This window comes from Phanerochaete carnosa (assembly GCF_000300595.1).
Source record: "Phanerochaete carnosa HHB-10118-sp unplaced genomic scaffold PHACAscaffold_2, whole genome shotgun sequence".
Lineage (NCBI taxonomy): Eukaryota > Fungi > Basidiomycota > Agaricomycetes > Polyporales > Phanerochaetaceae > Phanerochaete > Phanerochaete carnosa.
The window spans coordinates 3,010,968-3,036,362 of record NW_006767629.1 but is presented as its reverse complement, the minus strand read 5'-3'; the positions used below and the strand labels follow the sequence as shown (position 1 = coordinate 3,036,362).

General features: G+C 52.9%; 11 protein-coding genes across 11 annotated transcripts; 5 read left to right on the top strand and 6 right to left on the bottom strand.

The window, feature by feature from the left end:
- Window positions 1-236: 236 nt before the first annotated feature.
- PHACADRAFT_114812 (uncharacterized protein) lies at window positions 237-1,038 on the bottom strand. The gene is made up of 2 exons (XM_007392203.1): window positions 826-1,038; window positions 237-771 (listed from the first exon to the last, which is right to left on the bottom strand). The coding sequence occupies exons 1-2, from the start codon at window positions 997-999 to the stop codon at window positions 679-681; spliced, it is 267 nt and encodes an 88-aa protein (XP_007392265.1). The 5' UTR covers window positions 1,000-1,038; the 3' UTR covers window positions 237-678.
- A 14-nt stretch (window positions 1,039-1,052) lies between these two features.
- Window positions 1,053-2,655, top strand: PHACADRAFT_114810 (uncharacterized protein). The gene is made up of 5 exons (XM_007392202.1): window positions 1,053-1,290; window positions 1,331-1,694; window positions 1,746-1,889; window positions 1,945-2,056; window positions 2,117-2,655. Exons 1-5 carry the CDS (start codon window positions 1,093-1,095, stop codon window positions 2,400-2,402), a joined length of 1,104 nt encoding a protein of 367 aa, XP_007392264.1. The 5' UTR covers window positions 1,053-1,092; the 3' UTR covers window positions 2,403-2,655.
- Window positions 2,631-3,787, bottom strand: PHACADRAFT_158145 (uncharacterized protein; the record flags this gene model as incomplete). Its single annotated transcript, XM_007392201.1, has 3 exons — window positions 2,631-2,840; window positions 2,912-3,055; window positions 3,113-3,787. The coding sequence occupies 3 exons, from the start codon at window positions 3,785-3,787 to the stop codon at window positions 2,631-2,633; spliced, it is 1,029 nt and encodes a 342-aa protein (XP_007392263.1).
- A 427-nt stretch (window positions 3,788-4,214) lies between these two features.
- On the bottom strand, window positions 4,215-5,502 carry PHACADRAFT_250375 (uncharacterized protein). The gene is made up of 4 exons (XM_007392200.1): window positions 4,953-5,502; window positions 4,845-4,890; window positions 4,416-4,792; window positions 4,215-4,361 (listed from the first exon to the last, which is right to left on the bottom strand). The coding sequence occupies exons 1-3, from the start codon at window positions 5,463-5,465 to the stop codon at window positions 4,425-4,427; spliced, it is 927 nt and encodes a 308-aa protein (XP_007392262.1). The 5' UTR covers window positions 5,466-5,502; the 3' UTR covers window positions 4,215-4,361; window positions 4,416-4,424.
- A 249-nt stretch (window positions 5,503-5,751) lies between these two features.
- Window positions 5,752-6,901, top strand: PHACADRAFT_250374 (uncharacterized protein). Its single transcript, XM_007392199.1, has 6 exons — window positions 5,752-5,790; window positions 5,851-5,907; window positions 5,955-6,037; window positions 6,093-6,458; window positions 6,515-6,622; window positions 6,680-6,901. The coding sequence occupies exons 1-6, from the start codon at window positions 5,757-5,759 to the stop codon at window positions 6,839-6,841; spliced, it is 810 nt and encodes a 269-aa protein (XP_007392261.1). The 5' UTR covers window positions 5,752-5,756; the 3' UTR covers window positions 6,842-6,901.
- A 58-nt stretch (window positions 6,902-6,959) lies between these two features.
- On the bottom strand, window positions 6,960-8,133 carry PHACADRAFT_86988 (uncharacterized protein; the record flags this gene model as incomplete). The annotated part of the gene is made up of 5 exons (XM_007392198.1): window positions 6,960-7,046; window positions 7,102-7,244; window positions 7,304-7,524; window positions 7,578-7,660; window positions 7,714-8,133. 5 exons carry the CDS (start codon window positions 8,131-8,133, stop codon window positions 6,960-6,962), a joined length of 954 nt encoding a protein of 317 aa, XP_007392260.1.
- Window positions 8,134-8,276: 143 nt separating this feature from the next.
- Window positions 8,277-9,284, top strand: PHACADRAFT_114795 (uncharacterized protein). Its single transcript, XM_007392197.1, has 4 exons — window positions 8,277-8,636; window positions 8,687-8,748; window positions 8,796-8,881; window positions 8,936-9,284. The coding sequence occupies exons 1-4, from the start codon at window positions 8,335-8,337 to the stop codon at window positions 9,026-9,028; spliced, it is 543 nt and encodes a 180-aa protein (XP_007392259.1). The 5' UTR covers window positions 8,277-8,334; the 3' UTR covers window positions 9,029-9,284.
- Window positions 9,285-9,295: 11 nt separating this feature from the next.
- Window positions 9,296-10,197, top strand: PHACADRAFT_250370 (uncharacterized protein; the record flags this gene model as incomplete). The annotated part of the gene is made up of 1 exon (XM_007392196.1): window positions 9,296-10,197. Exon 1 carries the CDS (start codon window positions 9,785-9,787, stop codon window positions 10,193-10,195), a length of 411 nt encoding a protein of 136 aa, XP_007392258.1. The 5' UTR covers window positions 9,296-9,784.
- A 436-nt stretch (window positions 10,198-10,633) lies between these two features.
- PHACADRAFT_205920 (uncharacterized protein) lies at window positions 10,634-13,640 on the bottom strand (the record flags this gene model as incomplete). Its single annotated transcript, XM_007392195.1, has 10 exons — window positions 10,634-11,873; window positions 11,930-12,049; window positions 12,110-12,286; window positions 12,344-12,461; window positions 12,510-12,661; window positions 12,726-12,847; window positions 12,898-12,992; window positions 13,043-13,241; window positions 13,303-13,560; window positions 13,622-13,640. The coding sequence occupies 10 exons, from the start codon at window positions 13,638-13,640 to the stop codon at window positions 11,835-11,837; spliced, it is 1,299 nt and encodes a 432-aa protein (XP_007392257.1). The 3' UTR covers window positions 10,634-11,834.
- Window positions 13,641-13,910: 270 nt separating this feature from the next.
- Window positions 13,911-16,396, top strand: PHACADRAFT_158105 (uncharacterized protein; the record flags this gene model as incomplete). The annotated part of the gene is made up of 7 exons (XM_007392194.1): window positions 13,911-14,225; window positions 14,274-14,422; window positions 14,476-14,701; window positions 14,753-15,402; window positions 15,454-15,701; window positions 15,757-15,890; window positions 15,944-16,396. The coding sequence occupies 7 exons, from the start codon at window positions 13,911-13,913 to the stop codon at window positions 16,394-16,396; spliced, it is 2,175 nt and encodes a 724-aa protein (XP_007392256.1).
- A 248-nt stretch (window positions 16,397-16,644) lies between these two features.
- On the bottom strand, window positions 16,645-25,206 carry PHACADRAFT_192071 (uncharacterized protein; the record flags this gene model as incomplete). The annotated part of the gene is made up of 43 exons (XM_007392193.1): window positions 16,645-17,093; window positions 17,147-17,312; window positions 17,361-17,442; window positions 17,502-17,532; window positions 17,586-17,727; window positions 17,783-17,797; window positions 17,850-17,893; window positions 17,951-18,029; window positions 18,078-18,141; window positions 18,194-18,264; window positions 18,314-18,347; window positions 18,397-18,784; window positions 18,849-19,089; window positions 19,151-19,280; window positions 19,337-19,571; window positions 19,631-19,741; window positions 19,792-19,822; window positions 19,875-20,243; window positions 20,295-20,319; window positions 20,373-20,418; window positions 20,479-20,548; window positions 20,609-20,636; window positions 20,689-20,752; window positions 21,852-22,005; window positions 22,056-22,137; window positions 22,190-22,220; window positions 22,276-22,417; window positions 22,466-22,480; window positions 22,528-22,565; window positions 22,621-22,699; window positions 22,754-22,820; window positions 22,870-22,931; window positions 22,983-23,016; window positions 23,069-23,225; window positions 23,280-23,787; window positions 23,841-23,872; window positions 23,944-23,995; window positions 24,055-24,272; window positions 24,327-24,434; window positions 24,482-24,905; window positions 24,965-24,989; window positions 25,038-25,098; window positions 25,158-25,206. 43 exons carry the CDS (start codon window positions 25,204-25,206, stop codon window positions 16,645-16,647), a joined length of 5,253 nt encoding a protein of 1,750 aa, XP_007392255.1.
- Window positions 25,207-25,395: the final 189 nt, after the last annotated feature.

Here is a 25,395-nt window from a genome sequence, read left to right as displayed (position 1 = left end):
CATTTTAGGCTAGAAAATCATGCTTACAGTCGACTAAAACCGCCCCTGGAATAAAAATGAAGGAAAGCAAGCTTGCTGTGCAGTGCTGCTACTAAGGGTAGTCGTGCTAACGGTACGCGTGAGCAACCTGCATTTTCCCTGGCTCGGAGCATATTACGCTGGTTAAACCAAGTCTGTCTCCCTGTCGACCGCCTTAGGCCCACAGCAGCTTTTCTGAGCTACGCGGGCCACCAATGCACCGGTACCTTGGGCCAGATCTAAGGACTGTTTGATCCACGGGCCAGAGACAATACACGTAGGTGATCAAGAAGGATCGGTGTAGAGTTTATGCACGCCATTATTCGTGAATCCGGACGTCCGTGATGGGTCGCAGGTATCAAGAGAAGTCCGGATAGAGCCGCGAAGGACTCGAGTTAGCAAGGAAGAATGAAGACGTGCAACGCATGAACAAGTACAATGCCGATTAGAAGCGTGTAGCAAGTGCGGCGATACACAGGCACATATATCGAATAAACTTTGCACGTGAATGAACATCAAAGTCTAGAGCAACAACGCACAATGCACTGCAACCGACCGGACAGAGTTACGTGAAGCATACTGCACGTTTCGACACGTTTGCGAATTTTTCAAGTGACAATTATGTTCAAGCTCTAGAAGTTCCGAGTCCATATGTGGGCATTATTCTTCTGTTTTGGAAGACACCGGAGATTCTTTGAGCTGCTGAGCGACAGCACCCGCGTTGTTTCCTCGAAATCGTTTTCGCATATCCAACTACAGAGTGCGTCTTGTTAGCGATGCATAGAAATAGCACTATGAAAGACGTACCAGGCCCCGCTTGCACTCAAATGTCGCCTTTCGTATAGCTTGACAGCTTTCAGGAAGCTCGGATGTATGGTCCCTGAGACATTCCGAAGGGAGGTGCCCTTGTTTGACAACACAGTCTGACTGAAGGAGACACTCCTTCAGTGCGGCCAGAAGTGGTTCGCATGTATTCGACATGCCGGCTGGCGAGGATGACAAATCGCAGATGGAGGTCGGACGCAAAGGGACGGGAGAGCGCTACGCGGTGCACCTCGCTCTTCCGCTGCCGTCATGTTACCTCCGGCTCTGCGTGCACTTGTGCGGAGCACACCCACGACTGCCCGTGTACCGAACAGGGCCGTGCTCTCTGTCACGGGCTCCCAAGCGGCAGAATTCTTAAACGGCATCGTCGCGTCGACTGTCCCACAGCCTGACGCTCACTTCTTCACGGCGTTCTTGCAAGCTCAGGCATGTGCCTATCCGCGCTCAGTGGATTTTGTACGCCTCAGCTAACTGTTCTATGGGCTAGGGCAGAGTCCTTCATGATGCCTTCGTGCACGCTCATGTCACCCCTGAAGGCAAAAAGGGATACTTCGTCGAATATGATTCTCGGTCATCTGAGGCTCCGCCCCTGCTCACCATGCTGAAGCGATACGTGCTACGCTCCAAGGTAAAGCTACGGGATGTTTCGGAGGAGTATGATGTTTGGGCTGCCTGGGGCTCCGAGAAGGAAAGGGCATGGGAGAGTTCGAGGCAATGGGATTACTCTCGGAGCGGGGCAGTCGAACCTGTGTGGAATGAGCAAAACCCCTGGGGTACAGTCTCAGTGCCACTGCAGGACAGAAGAGCAGTCGGAATGGGAAGTCGTATTCTCATCAGGAAAGGAGATCGACGTGAGTTATTCCCTCCTTCTGCACGATCGCTTACCGGAATACTGCGTGCAGCCCAGGGTCTCTCCGACTACGATGTAGCGACGTCGGATGATTACACACGGCATCGAATACTTCACGGCACTCCAGAAGGCAATATTGATATTCCTCCAGACCAAGCCTTCCCCATGGACTCCAACCTCGATTTCATGGGAGCACGTCAGTGACGCATCTATGGAACATGTCGCTGTTGCTGATGCAGAGCCTCGTACAGTCGACTTCCGCAAGGGTTGCTACGTTGGTCAGGAGCTAACCGTTCGTGTATACCACACCGGCCTCGTTCGCAAGCGGATATTCCCAGTCATGCTTAATGCAGAAGGCAGCTCGTAAGTCGTGACACCCGCCTCACCGGCCCGCACTGCTTACACTCCTTTGCGTAAATGCAGCACACCTTCGCTACCCTCCGGAACCGACATCCGAGTCCGCTCCATCACTGCCAACCCTGACGGTACGCGCAAGCCAAAACCGCGAGGCACGGGAAAATTACTTACATCAGTTGACGGCGTTGGGTTGGCACTCCTCCGTCTCGAGCACGTTACTGCCGCGGAGAAAGGCGAGTCTGAATTCTACATTAATCGGCCTAATTCCGATGGTTCCATGGCTGAGACTGTCTCCGTCCAACCTTGGCGTCCGGAGTGGTGGCCAATGTTCCGTTTGGAATCGGAGCAATGATTGCTTCAGTGTCGTTCGTGAAATTCAATGTCATAGGTCATTAATCTGTTGATCACCGCTCATCTTATATGGGTCGTGCTCTTTGGGCGGCGAGTTTATCTGTCCAAGGAATAGCAAGATGCTGTCCCGGTCTCAACCGTCAATGTCCGTGCTGTCGTACCATACGAAAGATCCATCTGGAAAATATGCATAGCGTACGTTGAACATTCTACATATCCGAATGCTCGCCTATAATAGGGCACACGTAAACGCGACCAATGTCAGAAGCGGCATGGTTCGGCTGAGAGTCGTCCGTACAGCGGAACCGGTGGATGAGCTCCCCTTTCCACCATGCACTACTCCAGGCTGGTAGTTCGAGCTGACATTAGGTGTGACCGCCCCAATATACTGTTCCCCCAGAGTGTTGATTTGTCCACCGGAGTTCATAAGCGCGTCGTCCTAGGAGAGGACCAACATTAGCACTGTTCGTCAAATGCCAGATAGGCGGCTGAGTAAAGTATGGAACCGACCTGGTTGACACCTTGCAGATTCGTGAACGCCCCAAACCACGCATAGCGCTGCACCCAGTCAGTGGTATCCATGAACTGTTGCGTGGCGTTCATAAAGTTGACTATGTCCTGCAGGGAACACTGTTCATTTGCGTCGTTGAAATTCTTAAAGTCAACGTTGGTGAGACCAACTTGCAAACGATAGGCGCAATGAGTACTTGCCTGACAAGCCCATTCAGTAACCCATATTGGTCGTTGGAACGTGGAGTAGAAGTCTTCTAGGTACTCCATGAACGCCGTCGAGTTGATATCGTACCAGTGCAGCGCGATAAAATCAACCGTACATCCTCCTGCGCAAGCATCAAGCCACTGTAAAAGCCACGTCTTGCCTGAAGGCGCAGAGCTCGGGGCGGGGCTGCCGAGCATGATGCCCTGCTGTTTCAGCGGCTCAATGTACTGCTTCCACGCCGATGCGCCGTCTGAAGGAGAGATGTTCGACTGGCTGACTTCTTGTGGCTCGTTGAAACCCAGTGCGTGCGTGACGTTCAGAGTCTGGATGGTATTGTTGATGTTCGAGTTCCAGTCACCTATCTGGTTCGTGCCCCAGAACATGGGTACGAACTCCAAGTTACTCTGGAAGCCGTCGGGGCTCCATGTGTAATACCTGACAGATTGGCTCAGTCGCTTTGCTACCTCAAGCAAGCGCGTCACGCACCATTGCACCTTCCCTGTAGTAGTGTACTGCTCTATGTCGTCATTTGGTCCGTTGGGCCATGCTAGTCCCGCCTTTGCGGTGCTCGACACTGCTTCAACATCTGGAGTCAGATCAGCGCGGCATAACAATATCAATTGCAGTGCGAATGCGCAAAGAAAAGGAGCTCTAGCAGATATGGCCATATTTGGGTGGCAGAATCGTTAGCGAAAGCAAGGAAGACGAAGTGCAGCTTATGGGTCTCGGACCGCTACGCTCCATGCATAAGTGGAGCTAGCAGCGTGTCTGCGGATACGGAGGAGCCAAATAATGACGGCCTTCACGTTGCGATAGGCACATTAATATTGTACAGCTATAGCTTCCGGATAGAGATGGAAATGCTCCCTGAACTTTGAGGGTTGCGTGCCTTGGAGACAGCAAGACCGGCCTCGGGACAGAAACCTGGGGGTATTTACGCCAAAAGCAATATGAAGAGCTTCCAAACTATCATGTGCGATGCGAACTGGGTGATTATACTCGAAAGAAGTCATAGACAAGGTAGTGGTTGGTACGGAAGAAGAGGTGCGAGCAGGAAAGCATAAATTACGTCAGAGCCATTGTGGCGCTAAGTTTCAAACAAGCGTCCAAACTAAGCTGGAGCACTTCAGCAAATACTGATCTATCTAGATAATAGCCGGCATACAGATGTTAGGCGAGGTTGCTCCTCGCTCCTTAAATAACTTTACTGCACCTCAAACTTCCTAAAGCATGTGCGCGTATCTATAATAGAAGAAGTTAGATCTGGCAGCAACTTTGAAGATACAGGCTACAGACCACAATTGTTCAGTTCTTCGGCTCAACAACATGTTTTGCTTCCTTTACAAAGTCGTTTAATACTTTAACCTCGCTTACGTCTTCACCCTTCTCCCCACTGTCCTTCATTGAGCTCGCGATGCGCTCGTAAAGCCTTGCCAGACCTAGATGGGTAAGGCCTTCGCCTGCACCTCCGACCGAGACCTGTTCTGAAGATCCGGATTGTGAGAGTCCATCGGCAACAAATGCGGATATCTCCTCCATTTCCCCGGCCCAGCGGTACGCCTTTGGAAGCATATCGGGTGTACTTGAGATGATGCGCTTAAGCATGAAAGGCTGAGAGTCGGAAAGTTCGTGCAGGAGCGCACTAGCAGTCGCAGGGGATGACGCGTGTGCAGCTGGAGGATGGCATAGAAACAAGTGCGACATGTGATAACAAACGGGACATACACAGTATCATGGCTGTACAAATGCCAATAATCCCTTTGTTGATGCCCTACGGCGAGATGTACAACGTAAGTGTCGGTAGAGCCTAAGGCTCGGAAGAACTGCACGTACAGCATAAGACATCTTGAGCGCACTAGCGTCGCCGACGCCAGCCCCTTCGCCCTTCAACGTCTTCACATTCAATCCCCACTGCTTAAGTGAAGCGAACTCGTCTAGGGCTGGTTGATCTTCGGGGGCTGCACTCGCGTAGACCACTGGGTCGTAGTCCCCGTGTGGAGGACCTCCAATAATGCCCGCATCGACAAACTTGATGGGCGTGCCAGCGAACAGGGCCGCGACCCGTTTTGCCGTAGTCGGGTTCACCGCGTTGCAATCGGCGAAGCCGACGGGGCGCGTATGCGCTACCTGCGTGTGCGCGTCGCGAAAGGCCTTCGCGAATGTCTCCGCCTCACTTGGTGGGAGGATGCTGAGTGTCCACTGCGCCCGCGCGGCGATATCCAGGAGCGATGCGTCCTCCAAGCCTGCGTCTGCAGCTCTCTTTCGCGTCGCGGCGGAGCGTCCGGCCAGGTCAGTCAGTACGGTGAGCCCCGCTGTCGTGAGCCGCTTGCCGACTGCTGCGCCCATCGCGCCTGCGGCGACTATCGCAAGGACTGGCTGTGTCATGGTGGAAGACAGCATAGAGATAAGACAGGTGAGAGCTTGAGAAACACACACTTCGCGATGAATGGGCGTCTAAAACACGTGGCGAAGCATGACCGTGTATGACGAGGATATCTTCGCTTTATATCGTCCCCTCAGGCATCTATATTCGTCTCACATTCACTCGGAATGGCTTATGTTTCGATTGAGGCAGACGAGGTGAGTAGATGCCATATGGTTTGTATATTTGCTGTGGCTTATATGGTCGCGTAGCGCATGGAAGAAGGGCCGGAAGGTCTACAATTCCAATGTACGTTTAGCACTACGTCCTGAAGAGGTCACAGTCCCCGCTGACCAGACTCGCTTGTAGCTTTCCTCGAAACTGATGCGCGGGACTCTTCAGGAGGTGGAGTCAACTCCCAGAGAGGTGTGTCGTGGTGTCCTCCCGGACTAGCACCTACTTACGCTCCGTAGGGTACATTCCTGATCGGCCGGGGAAGTCAAGTTTCTGGAACGTCGAATATTACCAGCCATACTTTGACATAGACACTAAAACTGTGAACATATCCCCTCTCGCGTCATCCATGACACAGCCGCTAACACCATGCACAGGTCTTTCGTCGCTGCTACTTAACCTTGATACCTAAGGCAAACTATATCTCCAACCATTTGTCGCCCGCCGACTTATATGGCCCCTTCTGGACATTGACTACCCTTATCTTCTCCCTCTTTGTCTTCTCTTCGCTCGCATCGTCTATAGCCGCCTATCTCTCCGACCCAGGCGCCGCGTCGCCGACCAACCCCATCGAGTATGACTTCGGATTGTTGAGCACGGCGTTTGGGCTCGTCTATGCATATGGACTGGGCATACCCATTCTACTGTGGCTTGGGCTGAGATATCTGGGTGTGGGGGAGTGGAGCATTGTCGAGACGGTCGCGTTGTGGGGGTACGGCCAGTTCGTTTGGATTCCTGTCTCGGTGCGCGCGATGGACATTTATTGCATCCCTCCCTCCGTAGACTGACGGCTCTCTAGTTGCTGTGCGTGATTCCAGTGCCGATCCTGCGGTGGGTCCTTGTCGGCCTCGCCTTCTTGCTCTCAGGCTACTTCCTGATAGTAAACACTTGGCCGATCCTCGCTACGGTTCGTCCTCGCAGTATGCCTACTGTAGCATTGAGCTGACCACCCTCTCGCATACAGGCTGATCAAAAGGCTGTGCGACTGGTTGCAATCTTTCTCGTGCTTCTGCACGCCGCACTCGCGTTGTGCTTCAAAGTCCTCTTCTTCAGCTACTATGCAGTGAAGGAGATTGGTCCCAAAGACCCTATACCGGATCCAGGGCCTACTGCACGCGCGTTTTGATTCTACTTTCTGTGGAAGTATCGTACAGTGGCTCAGCTCTATTTATGCTTTCAATCAAACTACAAATATGGACTGAGCTGGGTGTTTCGGAACGTCCGTCGTGATAGAGAGTGGGGTATTAGAATATGCGGAACCGCTTGCCCAGGAAGTAACCAATACCAGCGAGTATCCCGCCTATGTGACCTGCGTTGTCGACTCTGGTATGCTGAGCGGGACAGCTATCAGCTACGAAGCGAGAAAGCGGTGCGATATTCACGTACCGAGTCTTTCAATGACTCATATCCATCCATAAGGAAGACTCCAGTGACGAAGAGCCAGGCGGGTATCGGTAGTACGCCAAACAGTGCAAATCGAGTCGTTGGGGCAACACATGCGAAGAACGAGATGACAGCGTACACTGCGCCTGGCAAACAAACCGTTATTCAGCGCTAAAGAGACGGACAAACGGAGAAGGGTACATACCACTAGCACCATACGAGGAGTACGTCGGTCTGTTCTTGACAGAGTTATTCCACCACAGGCTGACCACACTACAGAAGATGCCACCCCCAAGGTACAGGGCTAAAAAGCCAGAGGTCCCAAGAAATTGAAGGACAGGCGGTGCCATGAAGTAGAAGGTAAATGCGTTGGTGAAGATGTGCATCATGCCTTCGTGCGAGAAGCTAGCTGTCAGGAGAGTCCATCTTTGTCGCGTGAGACGCGTTGGACACATAAAACAAGTGGCGGGAAGACGTACACTCGTCCAGACATGAGATTCTGCATGCTGACAGTGAAGTTTTTCCGCAGCGCAATGTAAAGGCTAGCATTGCCGCTACTTTGCTACATAAAAGTCTATACTTTAAATGTGTTTGGGAGAAATTTGTATAACGCACGTATAATGCCGCACCGAGTTGCCATGCACAAAACACTGCACCGTTAATGCCCAGCACGCCCCAGAATATGGTATTCGACGGGATGGAGTCCAGCCATCGGATGAACCGCTGCCACGGCCCTTGTGGCGGTGGTGGGCTCCAGGAGCTCTGCGCACGACCTGAGAGCGCTATTCTGCTCCTATGCGTCGCCCCCCATGCTTTGCTCAGCGCAAACTGCACGATAGATTGCCGCGGTCTTGAGGCTTCGGACGGCGAAGTGGTAAAGGGCCGTGGTGCGCCAAGTAGTGGCTGTCGCCAGGCATGCGCCTGCTTCAGAGTAAGGCCAAGGCCTGAGAGGCCTCTAGGAGCTGTGTAGCATATTCGTGGGTTCACGAATGCACGGCGGAAGTGACCCGTGAGGATGCTGGCGTACAAGCTCATAGTCGACTCGCAAAACGAGTTCAGATGCTGGCGCTAAAGACGTTTGGCGGCCGGCCGGCATGAACAGAGTTAGGACCCCGAAACTCCTGGGTCGGGACCGCAACTGATCCCGACGGCTGTTTCAACCACGTGGCACCATAGAGTTCAGGCCGTTGTGGCGGCACCGTCGCGACCGCCGAGGCTCTGGCCGGGACGTCGACAATGTCGCACCATCTTTTCCTCCTCTCGCCGTCCGATACGCCACTCTATGAGCTGACCCACTATTCCAGCAAGCCGACGCAGGCGACGGCGTCGCCGCTCTCGAGCAACCTGCCCAGCTGGTCGACGTCGGCATTCGCGGGTACGCTCACAGCCCTATCCGGGGCATCCAGTGCCGCACAGTCGTACCACACCCAGGGCGGGAATGTGCGAGTGGGCGGGGGGAAAGATCGTCATGTCATTCAAATGGTTGCTAATGCCAGCCTGGACGTTATCGAAGATGTTATGAGGAAAGAGAATCTCATGTGGGCGCCTCCTTGTACGTGACTTCCTACGGTGCTAACTGTTCAATCAGGTACTTGAAGTCCGTGGACAAGTTCAACGAATGGACCGTGTCAGCTTTCGTGACACCGGGAAGTAAGTCACGCGAGTCTGGGCACCGACGTCTGCTGACCAAGCTTCAGATATGAAGTTTGTGTTGCTGCATGAGACAAGGAACGACGACGGCATTCGGTCGTTCTTCCTCGACGTCTGGGAACTGTACGTAAAGGTGTGTCACTTTGGCGTTCAGGGCTATGTGCAGACGCTTATAGGCTTGATGCAGACAATGTTGAATCCGTTTCACACCGCGCACACACCGATACGGAGCGCAGTTTTTGACGCACGGGTACGGGCAAGTGCCAAAAAGTACCTGTGAGCGTGCGGAAGTTCCGCTTCCCGCTCAATTGTGTGGTTGGGGCAGGGTGGGGTCATGGGGCGACACGCGTCTGCACTTTTTGTCTGCCGTCCTAGGGGTGTGCATAGAGCACGATATGTTGGTCTACCTTCTGTTGTACAGTACGCAAGCATACTTACTGTGTGCAGAACCCTGGTTCTCTGCGAAACGAATGACTCGCTGGCGTGGATCACAATCAGTTGCCATGAGACTCCGCGAGCGGGAGGCAATGGACTGGTGTCCGGGGTCCACCGATGCTATGGCTGTGGGCCTCGTGCGCGGTGTCTCGATCTTCGTCCTCTCTCTCTCTGACCTTTCATCGGTGGCCTCTTCTCGTTTTTCTCTGTCTCTCTCTGTCTTCATTTCTCTTTAGCATATATAACTCTCTATCATCTTTATACTCTCGAGAAAACTGTCTCCTTCTTCTGCCACTCGCCTAATCGCCCACCCGGCTCTTTTTCCTGCCCTTCAGAGACCCGTCTCCTCGCGCGACGCTTAGACCGCACCCAGAGAGAGAGATAGACGTATTAACCTCCGTATCTTATCCGGAACTCTAGCTCAATTCACGCTCGCCCGGTATTTCCTTTAGCTTTCTCCTTACAATCATGAATCTGACTCAAGTGGGGCTTGTGCCAACAGCTGTATATTCATCACCTATTCTCTCGACCCACCTGTGCTTCCGTCTGAAACCTTCAGCTGATACCTACCTGTCTTTTGGAACACATCATTTGCATCGAAATGGCCACTGCCCCTGCTCCCAATAACCGTGCCGCCCTCCTCGCAGGTCTCCGCACAGGAGGTGTCCGCTCCGTCTCTGGCCCAGTCGGAAATGTGCCGCATACCGCTGCTCCAGCCGGCATGTTCAACATTCCTCGCTACTCTCCGCCTCTTCATAGCGACGCTTTCCCTGACGAAGAAGAGGAGCTCGCCGATATGGTCTCGTCGAACCTGTATGTCCATAACAACGTGAACCACATGCAGCAGCATCCCATGACCGCTGCCGTCGACGGCGCGGCCAATCGCTTTTCTCAACAGCAGATGATGGGCATGAATAGTGGTAACTTTATGGATCCGCAGGTGCAAATGCAGGCCTTGCAGCTGCAGATGATGCAAATGGAGATAGCGCGCCTGCAGGTACGTTGTGTTTAGTTTTATTAATCGTTCGCAGAACAATAACATTTGTTTCCACCAATCAGGCTCAACAGTACCAGAACGAGTTGATCGCGCAAGCCCAACGTCAGCGTCAGCAGGTTCCGCAACGCCGACAAACCGCGGGCTTCGTCCCACCCGCTACTGCAGGTCCGACCAACACGTCGTTCGATCTTCGTTCGAATATCATGGCTGCTCAGGCACGCCGCGCTAACCAGGCCGACCAACTCCGTGCCATGCTTGGCGTTGCTGGCGATGAGCAGGTGCCTATGACGGCTGCTCTCGGTGGTCGATTTGGTAGCCGCATGCCGCCCTCCGGGCAATTCGGCGAGGAGGACACGTCGGCGTATCTGAGGACCCCTTCCACGCCCAACTTCACCAACACGATCTCTGGTGGTACGTCGCTTGGGAACCCGAACGGCATTAGCTCCCCGAACCCGTCAAAGTCTGATGCCGCTGTCTCATGGAGGCGGGGTGGCAACAACTCGGTCCTGAGCGGCAATCGCGCCGTGTCCTCGCCCTTGGTCAAGATCACCCCTCCTCCTGTCGAACGCATCTCACCCGCCGCCAGCCCTCTTAAGACTCGTCCCCCTGCGCTGCAGTTCAACTCGGCCGCACCTCAAAACATCAACGCCGTGGCTGTGGACGCCGATGCTGCCGATGGCGATGACAGTTCTTCCGTGTCCTCCAAGTCTGGCTCCACCCCAAGCACGCCGCGCACATCCTCCTCTCTCGGCGATGCGCCTCCCTTGTCTCCTCGCGAGGAGGCTTCGAAGAAGCTCTACGAGGGGCTCGGCATCGGGCGTGCTCCCGCCGTCGTTGTCGCGGTCGCACCCCCGTCTGTGCAGCGGCTTGTCGCTGCGCCTGTTCGCCAGCCGATTGGTCCGCCGTCCAACAACGACGAGCTCATTCCCAGGAACTTTGCCACCCGTGGCCGTCGCAAGGCCATTGGTGCTCTCGGCGCCTTGCTTGATGCACGCGAGAGGCGCGAGGGCGTGGAGGCATTCTGAACAACCATGCGAGGATCACATCGCATCGCAGCTCATTCCAAAGCACCCCCCTCCCCCCTTCTGATGTATTTGTATGATTGACCAACAACAGCATTTTGGTGTCCGCTCGATTTGTCATCGCGCGGTTTTCTCCAACCTTTCCTTTCAACTTAATTATTGACGAGCGCATCTCTGATCCGGACGCTTGCACTGTACCTCAGAGCGGTCGCCGTCGCTTCCTCTCCTTCTCCCCTTTTATCTGCCATTCTTTGGCTCGAGCGTGTTATGATCTTATCTCTTCCGGTAGTCTGTGCGTCTGTGGATCTCGGTCGATAGGAGATGGGAATGGCAAGAGCAGTTGCTGGCGGGTCTGTGCTGGGCGACGGTTTGGCGCAGGGAATCGCGGAAGCAGCGCTTCCCGCCTCTCCCCCGGTCATCAAAGGAAACCACCCTCCACCCCTCGTAGGGGACTGCACCACCACGCAAAATGGATGAAGCCGTGTAGTGGGTGTACGTCCGTAGGATTATTTCATGTTGCGTTTAAACCCCCTGTACACTCATCAGGCAATTGAATATCTCCGTCTCGAGACTTCATGTGTGCGAACGAGCATGCCATTGTGGACACAAAGGTATCTAGAAACGGCGATTATCTATTTGCATCTCTGCCCGACAATCGCCTTGCCGTGTTCCTGCAGAAAATGGAGTAGTCAGACACTGACGGGTATTGACAGCACAAGTGGCGTACCTTCCACTCTTCCTTGCTGATCCACAACTGGTGGAAAGTGCCCAGGCTAGCGAGGATGCTGCCCCCGAGCCAACCGCCGTACCGACGCTCAGAAGGATTACCTGGCGCGTGAATTTTGACCTAGACAGTCGCGCACTCTCAGCAAAGCTAGCTCAGGGTGTCGAAAGTGCAAAGATTTACATGTGAGACATTCCGCTGGAGCTCTGCGCTGAGACGGTCAGCGAAGCCAGAGAGCATGCTTCCGCCGCCAGTAAGTACGATATTGCCGAGAAGGACTTGGCGGATGTCTGGGTCGCATTTGCCCAGCGCTGACGAGATTAAAGCGGGAATCGTCTTTGGGAGATTCGGATTCGAAGCCTAGGTATATTCTGTGAATGCAACGCAAAAATTATTTGGTTGTGACGTGGAACGTACGACAAGCTGAGGCGAATGCGAGAAGTAGAGCTCGCCGACGCTAAAGCGCTCTGGCCCGAAGTAGGTGTTGTAGCCCGTCGGAAATTCGTAGTGCCTTGGCCCGCGCTGTGCAGCTGCCCTACACAGGGCGTGAAATTATGCTCCAGACAGAGATATGCAGCCATACTGGTCGTTCCAGCCCTGATCAAGCACGCCAGCGACGCTCTGGATCCACTCTTCGACTTCTCGTGCCTCGTACCACGATCGCCATGAGTCTGTGACGCCTGGCACACGGTCCTCGCGCAGCACGAACTTGGGCGGGAAGGTCGGGTCTACTGGCTGTACCATATCAGATGTGATTCATCATCAGACAAGTTTTGAACCTCAGGATGGCGGCACACACCTGTTTGTTCGTGATTAACTGGTGTGGAATAAGTTGAATGCCGGTGCGACCAGGTTGTGGCGTCGTCAGCGTGAACTTAGAGTGAGCATGAATCAGCTGAGGAAGTCCGGAATAAGAGAGTCCTGTAAACGGTTTGAGCGTAATGATCTTCTGCCGTACATGAGCAGCTCACCTGTCCGGAGGACGAAGCCATCAACGATAGGTGTGACACTTGCAGTTGATTGGCCAACGTCAATGACGAGTGCGGAGCCCTTGCCTGCGGCGAAACTTTGTATTATCGTTAGCGTGGGCGACGTGACATTGGACGGAGACCGTACGCGTTCAGCACGCCCGTATTGGCGATATAGAATGCCGGGACATCGAACTCTTCAAACATAATTTCTGCCATCCGCTCGCGATTCTCTGGAGTGTTCCATGCCGGTTCTGTTACGAGTACGGGATGTTCGGAGGGGTCTGTTCGCATAACCTCCTTGAATACATGGGAGACGAGGGCGGGGATTGGTGTGAAGTCGGTAACTATGGAGCGGGCAGCGCTTTGGTCACCAATAACAATTGACATAATATTCAAGGCACGTACTCAGGCTATTTTGTACTGGGTGAGCGATGTGCATTCCGGCCCTCCAAACCGAAGGGCCATTCTGGCCAACGTAGAGCGTTGTTTTCTTCTTGGGAGCTTGTGCACCTTCCTCAGCGCCCTCCATATTTACGTCTCCATCCCCCTGCTCCTCCATGTGGCCATAACACGTCGGGATGACCGCTTTCGGCGTGTCGTCCCCAGCATACCCCGCACGAACAGTAGAAGTGCCGATGTCGAGCACAAGCGCAGATACTTCGTCTACATAGCAAGACATCTGTTAATCATTTGTGCGCATAGCTGCAACAAGCACTCGTCGTACCTCCACCGTAGTTGACCATTTCTCGTGCGAGATCGTATAGGTTGAGTGGACGCGTCCAAGTTGTGAGTTCGCTTCGCCCGATCAGATCTGGCGTCGCAAGAATTTTAGTAGGCGCCCATCTTCCACTTCAGAGTCTCAGCATCCATTTGTTGGTTCATTGCTCGACAGCGATATGGCGAACCTGGATGCAAACAAGTCAAAGAAAAGGCGAGTGGTTGCAAGGGATGAGGGAGAGCACCCGGGGCCGGTGGTAGAGGAGAGTGCGTTCCCCCAAGGTGTCGGGCTGGAGATGCAGAGCGAGGACGAGGACGCGGACGCGGGCCAGGAGTCCGACGGCGAGCAGGTCGACGAGTTTCCCGAGATTGACACGAGGAGTGACAGTGAGGAAGAAGAAGAAGAAGACGTTGATGTAGAGGAGGGCGACGAAGACGATGAAGAGGACGAAGACGAAGAGGACGAGGATGAGAGCGAGGACGAATTTTCCGACGCTAGCATTCATCCTTTCCCGAAAGCCAAAACCGTCGTTTCTGGCATTACTGGTCAGCCAAAACGAGTATATCCACCGATAGAGCCGGACTACGACTCGGACTCGTCTACCGAAGATGTGCGTGTTGCACATAATCCTAATCTCTCGTATTGAACCGTCACGTAGATCCCCAACCGTGTCGGAAATGTCCCTATGCATTGGTACGACGATCTGCCACATATAGGGTACAATATTAATGGCAAGAAGGTCCTGCGTCCCGCACGAGGAGATGAGCTCGACAAATTCCTGAAGACGGTAGAGGACCCAGAGACATGGTGCGTTCATACCTACCCATTTCCTTTGTAACAAATAACCTTACAAATCCTAGGACATCTGCTTTCGATGAGAAAGCCCAGATGGACAAGCCTCTTACGACCGATGAACTGGACCTCATTCGCCGGTTACAGGAGAATGAGAATCCTGATGCCGGCTACAATCCTTACGAGCCTACAGTGGAGTGGTTCACAGGGAAGGGAAAGGAGGAGATTATGCCGTTGTCCGCTGCTCCAGAGCCAAAGCGTCGCTGGGTACCCAGTAAGTGGGAGAAGCAGAAGGTAGGCCGAGTTGTCATCTCCTTGGGTATAGTGCACTTACGTTGTTAACAGGTTATGAAGATCGTCCGTGCAATTCGCCAAGGCCGTATCATACCCAACAAGCCCAAGACAGCCTCTGATAAGCCTCAGTTCTTCAATATCTGGGCTGAAGAACCTTCGAACCAGCCCCCACCGCTCCCGGCACCTAAACCTCGTCTTCCGACACACGCCGAGTCATACAACCCGCCAGAGGAATATCTGCCAACGGAAGAGGAAAAGAAAAGTTGGGAAGAAACTGACAGGGAAGACCGCGAGCGCGAATACCTTCCCCAGAAGTTCCCCGCCTTGCGACTCGTGCCTGCATACAACCAATTCATCCAGGAGCGTTTCCAAAGACAGCTCGACCTATATCTTGCTCCGCGTGTTACGCGCACGAAGCTGCAAATCGATCCGAACAGCCTCGTCCCGAAACTGCCCAGTCCGAGCAGCCTCAAGCCGTTCCCTGTGTACAAGTCTCTCGAGGTTATACACGACAAAGGCCGTACACGCAGCGTCGGCATTAGCCCCGACGGTACATGGGCCGCGAGCGGGGATGAGAACGGCGTTGTCAGTGTGTGGGAGGTTGTCGTTGGCAAGGTCGTCAAGAGCTGGAAGTTCAAAGGCAAGGTCGGTGCAGTTGAGTGGTGCCCTCGCATAGACGTTTGTTTCCTGGTTGTTGCAACGTGAGTATCGCTAACTATAGCAAGGGATCGGGTTAGCTGACATATTTGTAGCGAGGAGCAGCTACACTTCCTCACCCCACCCAACTTGCCTACCTCTGTCCTTGTAGCAACACAAGCAGCGCTTGCGCCAGCTCAACTTCCTCCTGCTCCGACCACTCCATCGCCAGTCAAGTGGCAATCGATCTCCGCCGCAGCATCCACATCTGACTCACCGATTCTTACTATCAACCTGCCATCCAACTCTGGCATGCCGAAACAGGTGGCATGGCACAGGAGGGGTGACTACTTGGCGACAGTTGGTGAGTACACTACACATACGTGGCGAGTACTTGTCATTGAAGCAAGCACGCGCAGCAAGCGGCGAAGGCCAGGGTGGTGTCTGGATTCACCAGATTTCACGGAGGCATTCGCAGGCACCATTCAAAAAGGTCAAAGGCGCTGTGCAGTTTGTCCTATTCCACCCCACGAAGCCACACTTCTTCGTTGCAGTAAGCTCTTTCGTCACCTTTCTGGTGCCCGTTTGACTGACTGTATTGGCTAGACACAGCGTTATGTTCGGATATACAACCTTGCTGAGCAAAAGCTACTCAAGACGCTGCAGCCAGGTACCAGGTGGATTTCGTCGATGGACGTACACCCACTGGGAGACCACCTGATTGTGGGTGGCTACGACCGCAAGCTGTGTTGGTTCGACCTCGAGCTCTCAGACAAGCCATATAAGATCTTGCGATACCACAGCCGCGCGATCCGCAGCCTGCACTTCCACCCGACATACCCGCTATTCGCGTCGAGCAGCGATGATGGCTCGATTCAGATCTTCCATGCGCGCGTGTACAACGACCTCATGACGGACCCACTCATCGTTCCGCTCAAGATCTTGCGTGGCCATCAGGTGCGCGAAGGACTTGGTGTGCTGCAAGTTAAATGGGTATCGAAGCAGCCCTGGCTGGTCAGTGCCGGGGCGGATGGTCATGTCGCCGTATGGTGTAGCTAGAGTTGACATACTCCCTGAAGTTGGTCCTACATGTACCTTGTTCTGCGAGGTCAAGCAGCAACTTCTTTGCTTCCGCTCTCGGCCTGATCATTCTAGCGTCACGTTCACTTCTGGGACCCCGCTGCCAATGAGCCCGATAAATTTCTGCATTGAAAGATGTGAAAAGATTCGCGCCCTTGCTAGTGAAGCAAAGACTGCGACTACAAGCCGCGAAATACCATGCTGCTGATAGCGAGTGTAGGTATATCCTAGTCGTCGTCGTCGTTGTCTCCATCATCCTTCAGACCGTAGTCTTCCTCATCGACGGTTCCATTGAAAGAGCTATGGGTGTTATGTCGGAGTGTCGTTTGGCCTGATGACCGACTCCCGTTGCGCGGGTGCCTGAGGCTGAAACGATCCTGGCTGAGAGACTTCGCGTGAACCGCTTTAGGCCCAAACATCGCAGGCCGGGATGGGAAGCTGGGACTGTGGGGGGACGTGGTCCTCAGTGTTGATGTAGGGCTCCGTGTGATCTGCTCCGGTTCTTTCTCAGATAGTCTCCAAACATGGATCGCACCCTCGTGAGTCCCCGTGGCGAACATCCAGTCCTCCGACCAGCGATTCCAAGCGAACGACGTAAGGTGGCCGAAGTTTTCCGGTGCTTGTATGCAGTGTAAGAAAGATCCCATATCACGGTGCCATATATGAATGTCTCCAGCTACTTGAAACGTCAGCTGAAGCGCTGTGCGCGTACTTACCAATGCCACTCACCAATTCCAGCCCTAAGGACAAGGCGATCGCGAGTACCACCCATTATCGCGGGTAAGCCGGAGAACGAAGTACGTTCACGGGGAAGGTAGGTGTGCTTGAGAACGAGATCCCATTCTTCTTTACCCTTAGTGGTGACAGCGTGAAACCCCCATAATTGCGGAGGGGCCTAGATGACAGTAAGCGTGCCTCCAACGATGATGTCGGCTGACGGTACCTTGTTATCATAGCTGACCAGGGCGAGGCGGTTGTCGCGAGCTACGGTGATGCTACAAATCTCGTGAAACACACGAGCTCGTCTACCGGGACGAGACCTCTTTAGTTGTGTTGTGGAAATTGATCAGAGATGCGGTCTCACTTGACTACCTTGGATCTGGCAAAGCTGTACACTGGCGCGAATATTAGACGGCGAGAAGGGGTATGTGCCATAACGCGTACGTACAGACAATCTCGTGCTTCTGCTTTTGGTTGGCGAGCGATGCGTCCTCGCCCTGGTACCTTCCAACGCAGAGCATCCACTTTGAATCTTTCGTGATCGCGATGTCCCTGACCTGCAGGTCCTCTATCTGGTGGACCGCATATTCCTGAATGACAGCCAATTCATTTTATTCTCAGACACGGTATAACAAGCACTCGTACCTTACCATCGGGATTCTGAGTGTTATTCAATCAACCTATTGCCGTGCAACACGGCTGTCGCACTTACTATTATTGCCACTTTGTTTCCTTCAACGGATAGACACTTCGCCCCTGTGAGGTATTGCTGTTGTCAGAAATCAAGACTTTTTCCATAGATAGGGCCCTCACCATCCCCCGAGCCACACCATCTCACAGAGCGGATGCTGCGGTTGCCCGGTCGTGGGGCTTCCCACAGGCATTTCCCAGTCTAGGTCCACTTAGCATAATTGTAGTATGACATACAATCAAGACGTACTGAATCCCAGAGCGAGACAGTACGACTGCGTCGCATAAGCAATGATTGTATGCCGATCGGTGCCCTGGTCGCGAGAGTGGGTAATAGTCTCGCCAGGGGACTTGAGAGCGACTCACCATTCCAGCTGATGGACAATACCAGAACCTGTAGGATGGTTCAGAATTGCCTCGCGTCGAAAATCATTATCCTGCGAACAAGTCGTCAGAATCTTGCAAATTCGTGCGATCACAACGTACTGCAACGCTAAGGATGAATGACTTCCTGTCTAAACTGGAAAGAGGATTAGCCTCGCTCGATGATGAGATAGTGGGGGTGGTACCTCGACGTTACAAGAGATTTACCATCCGGCGAGAACTGGAGAAAATGAACGACCGCTTCATGGGCCTCCTTTGATTGCAGTTCATGGGAAATAGTCATCCGCTCTAGCTTCGTGACGTTCACGGTGTCCATAATGTTACTGATATGCACATTATTGTCAGTGATTATCGTGAGCCTTTCGCCCTTCGTTGTGCGCTCTTGGAGTCTCTGAACGCGGATGCGTCGGAGAGCTTCTTGCCAGCGGTATGTAGCAATCTCTTCTTTCGTCATTGATTCCTTGTCGAGCCCCAGCCAGAATGAATCTTTCGCCTCATGTTGCATTGTAGTCCGGCTGTGAAGTCCGATCCTAGTACTCATTGTCGTTCCGGTCTTCTCGATATCATGGTCTACTAGAACGGAAGCCACGCTCTTTGTTTGATAAAATCCAGGAAGGAAACAAAGTTGTACGCGCACCTTCTCCCAACACAAGGTACTTCCCGTGATTCCAAATGTTTCGAGGATGAATATGGCGCCACACATGCAACACCATGCCCTTGACCTTCCGTTTGAAGTGGTTTAGGATATCAGCCAACCATAGGTGTCCACCATATCGACTGTAGATCCACCACTCGCAAGCGAACCAAGTAGACATGGCCACTAGACCAAAGCAGGAAAGGGCTGAAAGCAAGATCGTGAAGACGCGTGTGGTATTTGCCTATAAGACCAGAGGGCACTCAGCTGTGTCGATTGGCATCATCATCCCCCGGCCGCCTTACCTGGTCAGACAAATAGGAGAACTGCACCAGACCAACGAAGAAACATGCTACGGACAGCACCAAAAACGCAATCGGAGAACGTTTCACCCAGATCAAAACCCACCATGGGACGAGGTGGTCTGGCGATCGGCTGTGAGCCGCGTCAACGGCTCTGAAGAGTAGAGAAAACTAATTCCTAGCACTCACAATATTGCCTCCGACCAGGTCAGTCCCAGCAGACTGTTTACGGCAGAGCTGACACTGAAAATGACAGCAATGAACCAGAAGGCATTCACGGAATCAGAAAGTCTGCTTCGTGGGGTAAAGTTCCATGTAATCTGGAGCATCGTGGCCGTGACCCCGGCAAAGAATGTAGCGACAGCAGACAGATTGACCAAGTTATCGCCAGAATGGTCCTGTGATGCTCGAATGGTCGGAATACCTTTAAAATGTATGCTGAGTTAGTCATTAAGGCATCTGATCGAGACGCTTCTTACTCACCGATAGAAATAAACGCGGGGATGAACTTGTCCGTAATGCGATCTAGGCGTTCGCCAATGTCTGTCATCGAATCGTACAAGTAGGCTTGCACTGCATGGCTCTTCAGGTCCCCTAGGAACTCGCGTGAGTCTCGTAGTCCGCATCATGGGGCTTCCAATTACCTTCTAGGTCGTCCAACGATTTAGCCCAGTACTAATCAACGTCCTGAGTCAGCTCTGAAGCATGGATCGATATAATAACGTACAGTGAGATCCCCGCTGAGGGACCGGTTCGGAATCTCGTCAAGAAATTCCGGAAACTGGCTGAAACACTCTAGCAAGGTCGAGACGTCCTGGGAGAATAGCTGGAGCTCGAGGGCGAAGTCCTTAGGCACTAGATCGGCCGCATGAGCGGCGAGATTCAAGGAACCAAAAAATCTATGTCTTTCGGAGGCCAAACGACGAAAGACAGATGGTTCAAATGACTTTTTGTGCACGATTTGTGGGAACAGGCCGGCAGCGTTCTCCCGGAAGAGATGTAGAACACGTCCCAATCGCTCTCGTAAACGAGAAGACGCAGAGAGAATACCGACTGAGCTTCCCAGCTTGCGAGTCTTGTTGGAGAGTTCGCGCAGCTACTACGCATCAGCTGACTCAGTCCAAGACCACTAGCAATGGTTTCGCACCTGATAATCGAGACGTCGTATCTGTCTAGGTCAACAGTTAGGTGAAGACTAGTCCCGTTGGGTAGGATGATGACTCACTCCTCGAACACTTCAAAGGCTTCTCCTGGGTGATAGCCTTTCTCTCCTTCTCCAAGTCAGGGTGTTGAAGTGGTATATGCAGATGTCAACGGCATGATCGACTCACCATGTTGCCCTTTCCCTTTGGACGGGAGTTTTTGCCGACGATGTTGGGGATCAAGGGATAATTTCTGCAGCTAAAATCCGACGACATCAACCACGGCAAAGTTCGTCAGCAAGGCCATCGCCGATCGTACCTGCTCTTGCACTATATTAGCAATCGCTCTATATTGTAAATCAGAAAGTCTCCTGGCAGGAGTCGTTGGGAAGTGCTTACTGTTCTAGGCATTGCCGTATCATGACACTATGGTCATAGTCACCGCCAAAGATAAAGTCATCCGCTGCTCAACGATTGTTCATCAGCGCTGAAGCGGGACAGATTAGTTGGCCGGCACCCACTAGATCTCTGCCGGTCGCTTTCGGATAGTGATTGGGCGAAGCTTTCAGTCATGTCGGCGTGAAGCAGCGAATGCGTTTTCGCGGGAGCTCCGGGTCTGCTGTGTGGGACTTATAAAGAGGCCTTAGCCACAACGTAAAGGCGCGGCCTAGAAGCACCGCCTTCTAGCTGCCCATGGCTATGAGAAAGATTGGGGGAGGGTAAACGGAGAGCATGATGTGTTACGGTCGAACAAAACTTAACAATCCAGTACTTCGATGCGGGTTTAGCAGACCTTTCGGGATTGGTGCGATATGCTCATATAGGATACTTGTTGGAATGGAAGCAACAGGACCCTTGTTGGACAGCCCGAGGGCAGAACGTGCCTTCCGTGACAGTTTCAAAATCTAGGTGATGGATATTCCAAATTCCATCAGCAGATGTATCTACGTTGCTTGCATGCCTTACCTCAGCTCAGTCACAAGTCGACCGGCGCACCAATTTGCGACAAGTCGCAAACATCAGCGTCACGCTAGTGTAACATAGCCTCATGCCACTCATTTCATAGTCTTCATCTCGTCATACATCCAAACCTAGGACATGGTCGTGGGTCTTTGAACTGTCCGCGAGGGTGTGTGCGGGCTAGGCTCATCGAAGAACATGGAAGACCCAAGTTCTTCCATAGGTTCCATGATGGGACTTTCCGAACGATAGCCAAAACACAAAGATGATCCACGGCGCCTGGAGCTGAAATTTGACGGGAAGAAGGTAGCAGGGTACTGGTCCAGGACAGGTGTAGAAGGCGTGCGCCACGGAGAGGCTGACTCGGGGGACTTTGGCTCATGTGAGGTTGCCGTCCATATCCGAACAGCACCATCAAGGCTACCCGTGGCGAACATTAAGGAGTTCGCTGAAGTGTTCCATGCAAGAGATGTCACTTGACTGATTGGACTCGGCGCGCGAATGATATGTAGTAAAGTCGCGGTATCCCGGTCGTAGACGTGTATATGTCCAGCTGACCCTCATCAGTCCTACTGAGCCGATCAATGTGCTTGAACGCTTACCAGTCTCTGCGCGTAACACAAATCCATCGTTCTCGCCTCCGAATATACTGGCCAGCGCTGCAAAATCAGATCGCATAGGTGCAACAAACGAGTGACGGAGTACGAGCGGCGCAGACGAATTTTCGAGCTGCAGCTTCCACAGCTGTGGTGGGGCCTGATGTACACAATGAGTTACTGCATCCTTGCTCAGAATCATGCACGTACCTTGGCCTCAAAGCTCACAAGCACAGACTGATCGTTTGACGCAATGGCTATGTCTGAAGCATCGACAAATAACGGAGCTCGCCTGGAGCGCAATTATTAGCAAGGTGATCAGACAAGGGCAGATGACAACCTACTTTTCGACTGTGCGCGCCGTCATGTTGTAGACTATGGCTCGCTTCAATTGTTTGGTATAGTATCATTTGCTAGAGCATCAACTTACGAACAATCTGGTTGTTTCCACTTCCCTCCTCGGAATTCTTTGAATCGGCCAGCACGGTCCCCACGCATAGCATCCATTGCCCATCCTGAGTGATAGCAACATCGCTCAATGCCATATTTTTCATAGTATACCGATTGATGAGCTGAGGTGGGTCAGCAACGACTTCAAACGTGAACTGAGTCGGACTAACTGTGCCTCCCAGGTCCTGCTCACGTTCAGTAGACGCAGTTGTGAGCAAGTTTGGATGCTTACCATTTTCACAACATTGTCGCGTTCGACAGACAGAATGGCTAGATGATAGATGTGATTAGTAGGTGATATAGAGGCTAAGGTGAACAACGATACCATTGCTACCAGGAAGCCACCGAATAGCGTTTACACTCGTGCTTCGCACTATGGAAAAGTGTTTCTCGTAGTTGCCGGTCTGATTCGCTCGTGAACAAGTGCTAAGGGGCACGGTTTGCAGGAGAGCTCTCACTTCTGTTCTCGCCCATATACGTATTGTCTCATTAGCCTTCGTGAGAAACATTGTCCCACAAGGAGACCTTCTCGGCTATCAGTGGATGCAGTTGGGATAGGATAGATGTCGCATACCACTCTAATTGGCCGACAAAGCCTGCGGGGTGGGATAGAGGTTCTCCGGTCGAAAAATCGTCCTGATATACCCGTCATGGCTAGCCGTTGGGCTGACGAAAGTGGACACACACCATGACGTTCAGCACTAAGATTTTCTTGTCCCAGCTGTGTAACCAATTGGTGAGCGAAAGGTTCATTATGTGCAAGGTTGACTTACCTAGTTGTGGCGAGATGTTTCCCATCCGGAGAGAATTGCAAATCTCTGACCAGTCCCATATGGACGTCTAGCTTCTGCGCGACCTCAAAGTTCTTGAGCTTCGGCACCAGGGTACTAACGATGCCGCTAGGGACAGTAGTGTTGATATCCGATAATTCTGTATGATGACGTCTTGAGTTCCGATGACTGGGCCGTATGCCTGTACGCGAACGTAGAGAGCCTGTAAGATTCGATCGTTGTTCCGCCATTGCGCGGTAAACAAGCCTTCGAAAGCGCTCCTTCCCTGTGAGACGCAGATGACCCGGCTGCTCCGACGTAATGCTCTCTTGGACGTTCTGCGCTTCGAGGTCGGACCTAGCGGACTCCACTGGGTAACTCGAGACAGCGCTGTGGCTGATGACACTTCCTACGTCTACAACCACCTCTGTAGTGTACAGGACGCTGGAGAGGGCTCTCTTAATGGTTTGTATGATAGGCGCACTTCGCGGCGCGAGGCGCATCTTGAATGGTTCCACGCGACGGCACCGATCCAAGGTCCATGCAATGATCCTGACATTGAGGATCCCTTTGGCAGTCTCTGCTAGAACATCGGAAAGCAATTTGTTGCCGTCGTGCCAATTGAATACCCAACGTTCAAACGCGATCCAGGTGGATATCGCTGCTAGTCCGAAACAGCAGGCGGCGGAGAGCACCGCCGTAAGCATTGACGTCACCGGACTCTGGTGCCACCCTCTGTTAGTTGGTCCAAGATAGCTGATAGGAGGACGAATACCTGCTGAGAAGAGTATGCGAATAGGATAAGGCCTAGAAAAAAACAGGCCACGGACAACACAAGAAACACCATTGGTGAGCGCTCGATCCACATCAGGACCCACCAGGGCACCCGATGATCTGGTGAACGGCTATAAACCCGGATGAGATATCTTTCTAAGGAAATGCGCAAGAGAGGGAGGGGTCCATGTTCAGACGTACAAAACAGCTTTCACCCACGTCAGGCCGAGGAGACTGTTGACGGCAGCGCTGATGCTGAAGACCAGGGAGGTGAACCAGAAGCCGTTGACCGCTTCTGCCATAATGCCGTGGTTGTTGGAGTACGAAAACTGGAGCACGGTGGCTGTGACGCCCGAGAATAGCGTAGCAACGGTGGACAGGTTAATCAGGTTTATTGCGGACCCCTTCTGCGCGGCACGTATAGTGGGTATTCCTGTGAGTGCACTTGTCATGAATGACACTGTAGTAGCTGATGGGTGGTACGAACCAACTCTGATGAACCGGGGAGTGAAGTCGCTGATTCGCTGGAGCCGATGACCAAGCATAACAGAGAGGTCGTGAACGTATCTGCGAACGGCTGCGGTCTCAATATCATCTATATGACGGTAAATATGAGGCATGGCCAATAACAGATGGTCGTACCGGTGAAATAAGTCAAATAGCTCGCCCAGCCCTTGATGTCCTCCTCCAATGTTTGCTCCGGAACTTCATCGAGGAATTCGGGATACTGGCTGAAACAGTCTAGCAAAGCGGCGATGTCCCTAGCCAGAGCGCTCAATTCATTTGGAAGATCACGAGCGGTAGGCTGATCTTGGCCATTGCTCAACCTGGATACAAGGCTGAGTAGCCGACTGCGTCGTCGATATCGACGTTGACGCTTGAAGTTCCAGTAGCGGTCGACTTGAAGTTCGCGTCTTTGCCTCCGAACCCTATTAGGGAACAACTCGACCGCGTTCTCGCGAAATAGGAAAAGAACCCGGCCAAGACGTTCACACAGGCGGAATGACGCGGATAGTATGCCCACAGAGCTACCAAGTTGTCTAGTTGCGTTTGACAGCTGGCGAAGCTGAAGTGATAGCATGGATAAGTTCAGAGCCCCGAGGAGGTGCAGAAATATCGTCGCACTTCACGGTCTAAATCTATTATTTGCCTAGAACCAGCGTCAGCTTGTGTAGACCGCACTTAGTGCGGACTTTACCTCTCGAATGTGTAGAAAGCTGAAGCATCACCGGGGATTTCTGGATCGTGTTTTGGCAGAGCTGCGTTGCGTGCAGTCGCCGTTAGAGATGGTCGTAAAGTATGCTGTGGCGCGACTCACCAACTGGAGGCTCTCGAGGTACGGTAGATAATTGTGCCTCGTGATCCATTTCTAACCGAGACAGCCGAGGATCAGGAGAGGTGGTGGGGGATCGTAAGAAACCGCCTCACGAAGGCCAAGAGCCTCCAGAGGCTCCTGCGACCACGGAGATTGTATCGTTCACCGTCCCGAGGAACATGGTTCATGATGCCAGACGTAATTTCCGTTCCAGAGCCCTTCCTAAAGAACAAAGCCAGGC

Excerpts from the sequence above, each read along its gene's own strand:
- PHACADRAFT_250375 (XM_007392200.1), bottom strand. The coding sequence starts at position 5,465 with ATGGGCGCAGCAGTCGGCAAGCGGCTCACGACAGCGGGGCTCACCGTA. Across the intron at positions 4,891-4,952 it reads CGCTCAAGATGTCTTATGCT|GGCATCAACAAAGGGATTAT; the intron begins GTACGTGCAGTT and ends ATCTCGCCGTAG. Across the intron at positions 4,793-4,844 it reads TTGTACAGCCATGATACTGT|CTGCACACGCGTCATCCCCT; the intron begins GTATGTCCCGTT and ends GCCATCCTCCAG.
- PHACADRAFT_114810 (XM_007392202.1), top strand. The coding sequence starts at position 1,093 with ATGTTACCTCCGGCTCTGCGTGCACTTGTGCGGAGCACACCCACGACT. Across the intron at positions 1,291-1,330 it reads CATGTGCCTATCCGCGCTCA|GGCAGAGTCCTTCATGATGC; the intron begins GTGGATTTTGTA and ends TCTATGGGCTAG. Across the intron at positions 1,890-1,944 it reads CCTCGATTTCATGGGAGCAC|TCGACTTCCGCAAGGGTTGC; the intron begins GTCAGTGACGCA and ends AGCCTCGTACAG.
- PHACADRAFT_114795 (XM_007392197.1), top strand. The coding sequence starts at position 8,335 with ATGTCGCACCATCTTTTCCTCCTCTCGCCGTCCGATACGCCACTCTAT. Across the intron at positions 8,749-8,795 it reads AGCTTTCGTGACACCGGGAA|ATATGAAGTTTGTGTTGCTG; the intron begins GTAAGTCACGCG and ends ACCAAGCTTCAG. Across the intron at positions 8,882-8,935 it reads TCTGGGAACTGTACGTAAAG|ACAATGTTGAATCCGTTTCA; the intron begins GTGTGTCACTTT and ends GGCTTGATGCAG.
- PHACADRAFT_114812 (XM_007392203.1), bottom strand. The coding sequence starts at position 999 with ATGTCGAATACATGCGAACCACTTCTGGCCGCACTGAAGGAGTGTCTC. Across the intron at positions 772-825 it reads TTGAGTGCAAGCGGGGCCTG|TTGGATATGCGAAAACGATT; the intron begins GTACGTCTTTCA and ends CGCACTCTGTAG.
- PHACADRAFT_250374 (XM_007392199.1), top strand. The coding sequence starts at position 5,757 with ATGGAAGAAGGGCCGGAAGGTCTACAATTCCAAT. Across the intron at positions 5,908-5,954 it reads TGGAGTCAACTCCCAGAGAG|GGTACATTCCTGATCGGCCG; the intron begins GTGTGTCGTGGT and ends TACGCTCCGTAG. Across the intron at positions 6,623-6,679 it reads CTTGGCCGATCCTCGCTACG|GCTGATCAAAAGGCTGTGCG; the intron begins GTTCGTCCTCGC and ends TCTCGCATACAG.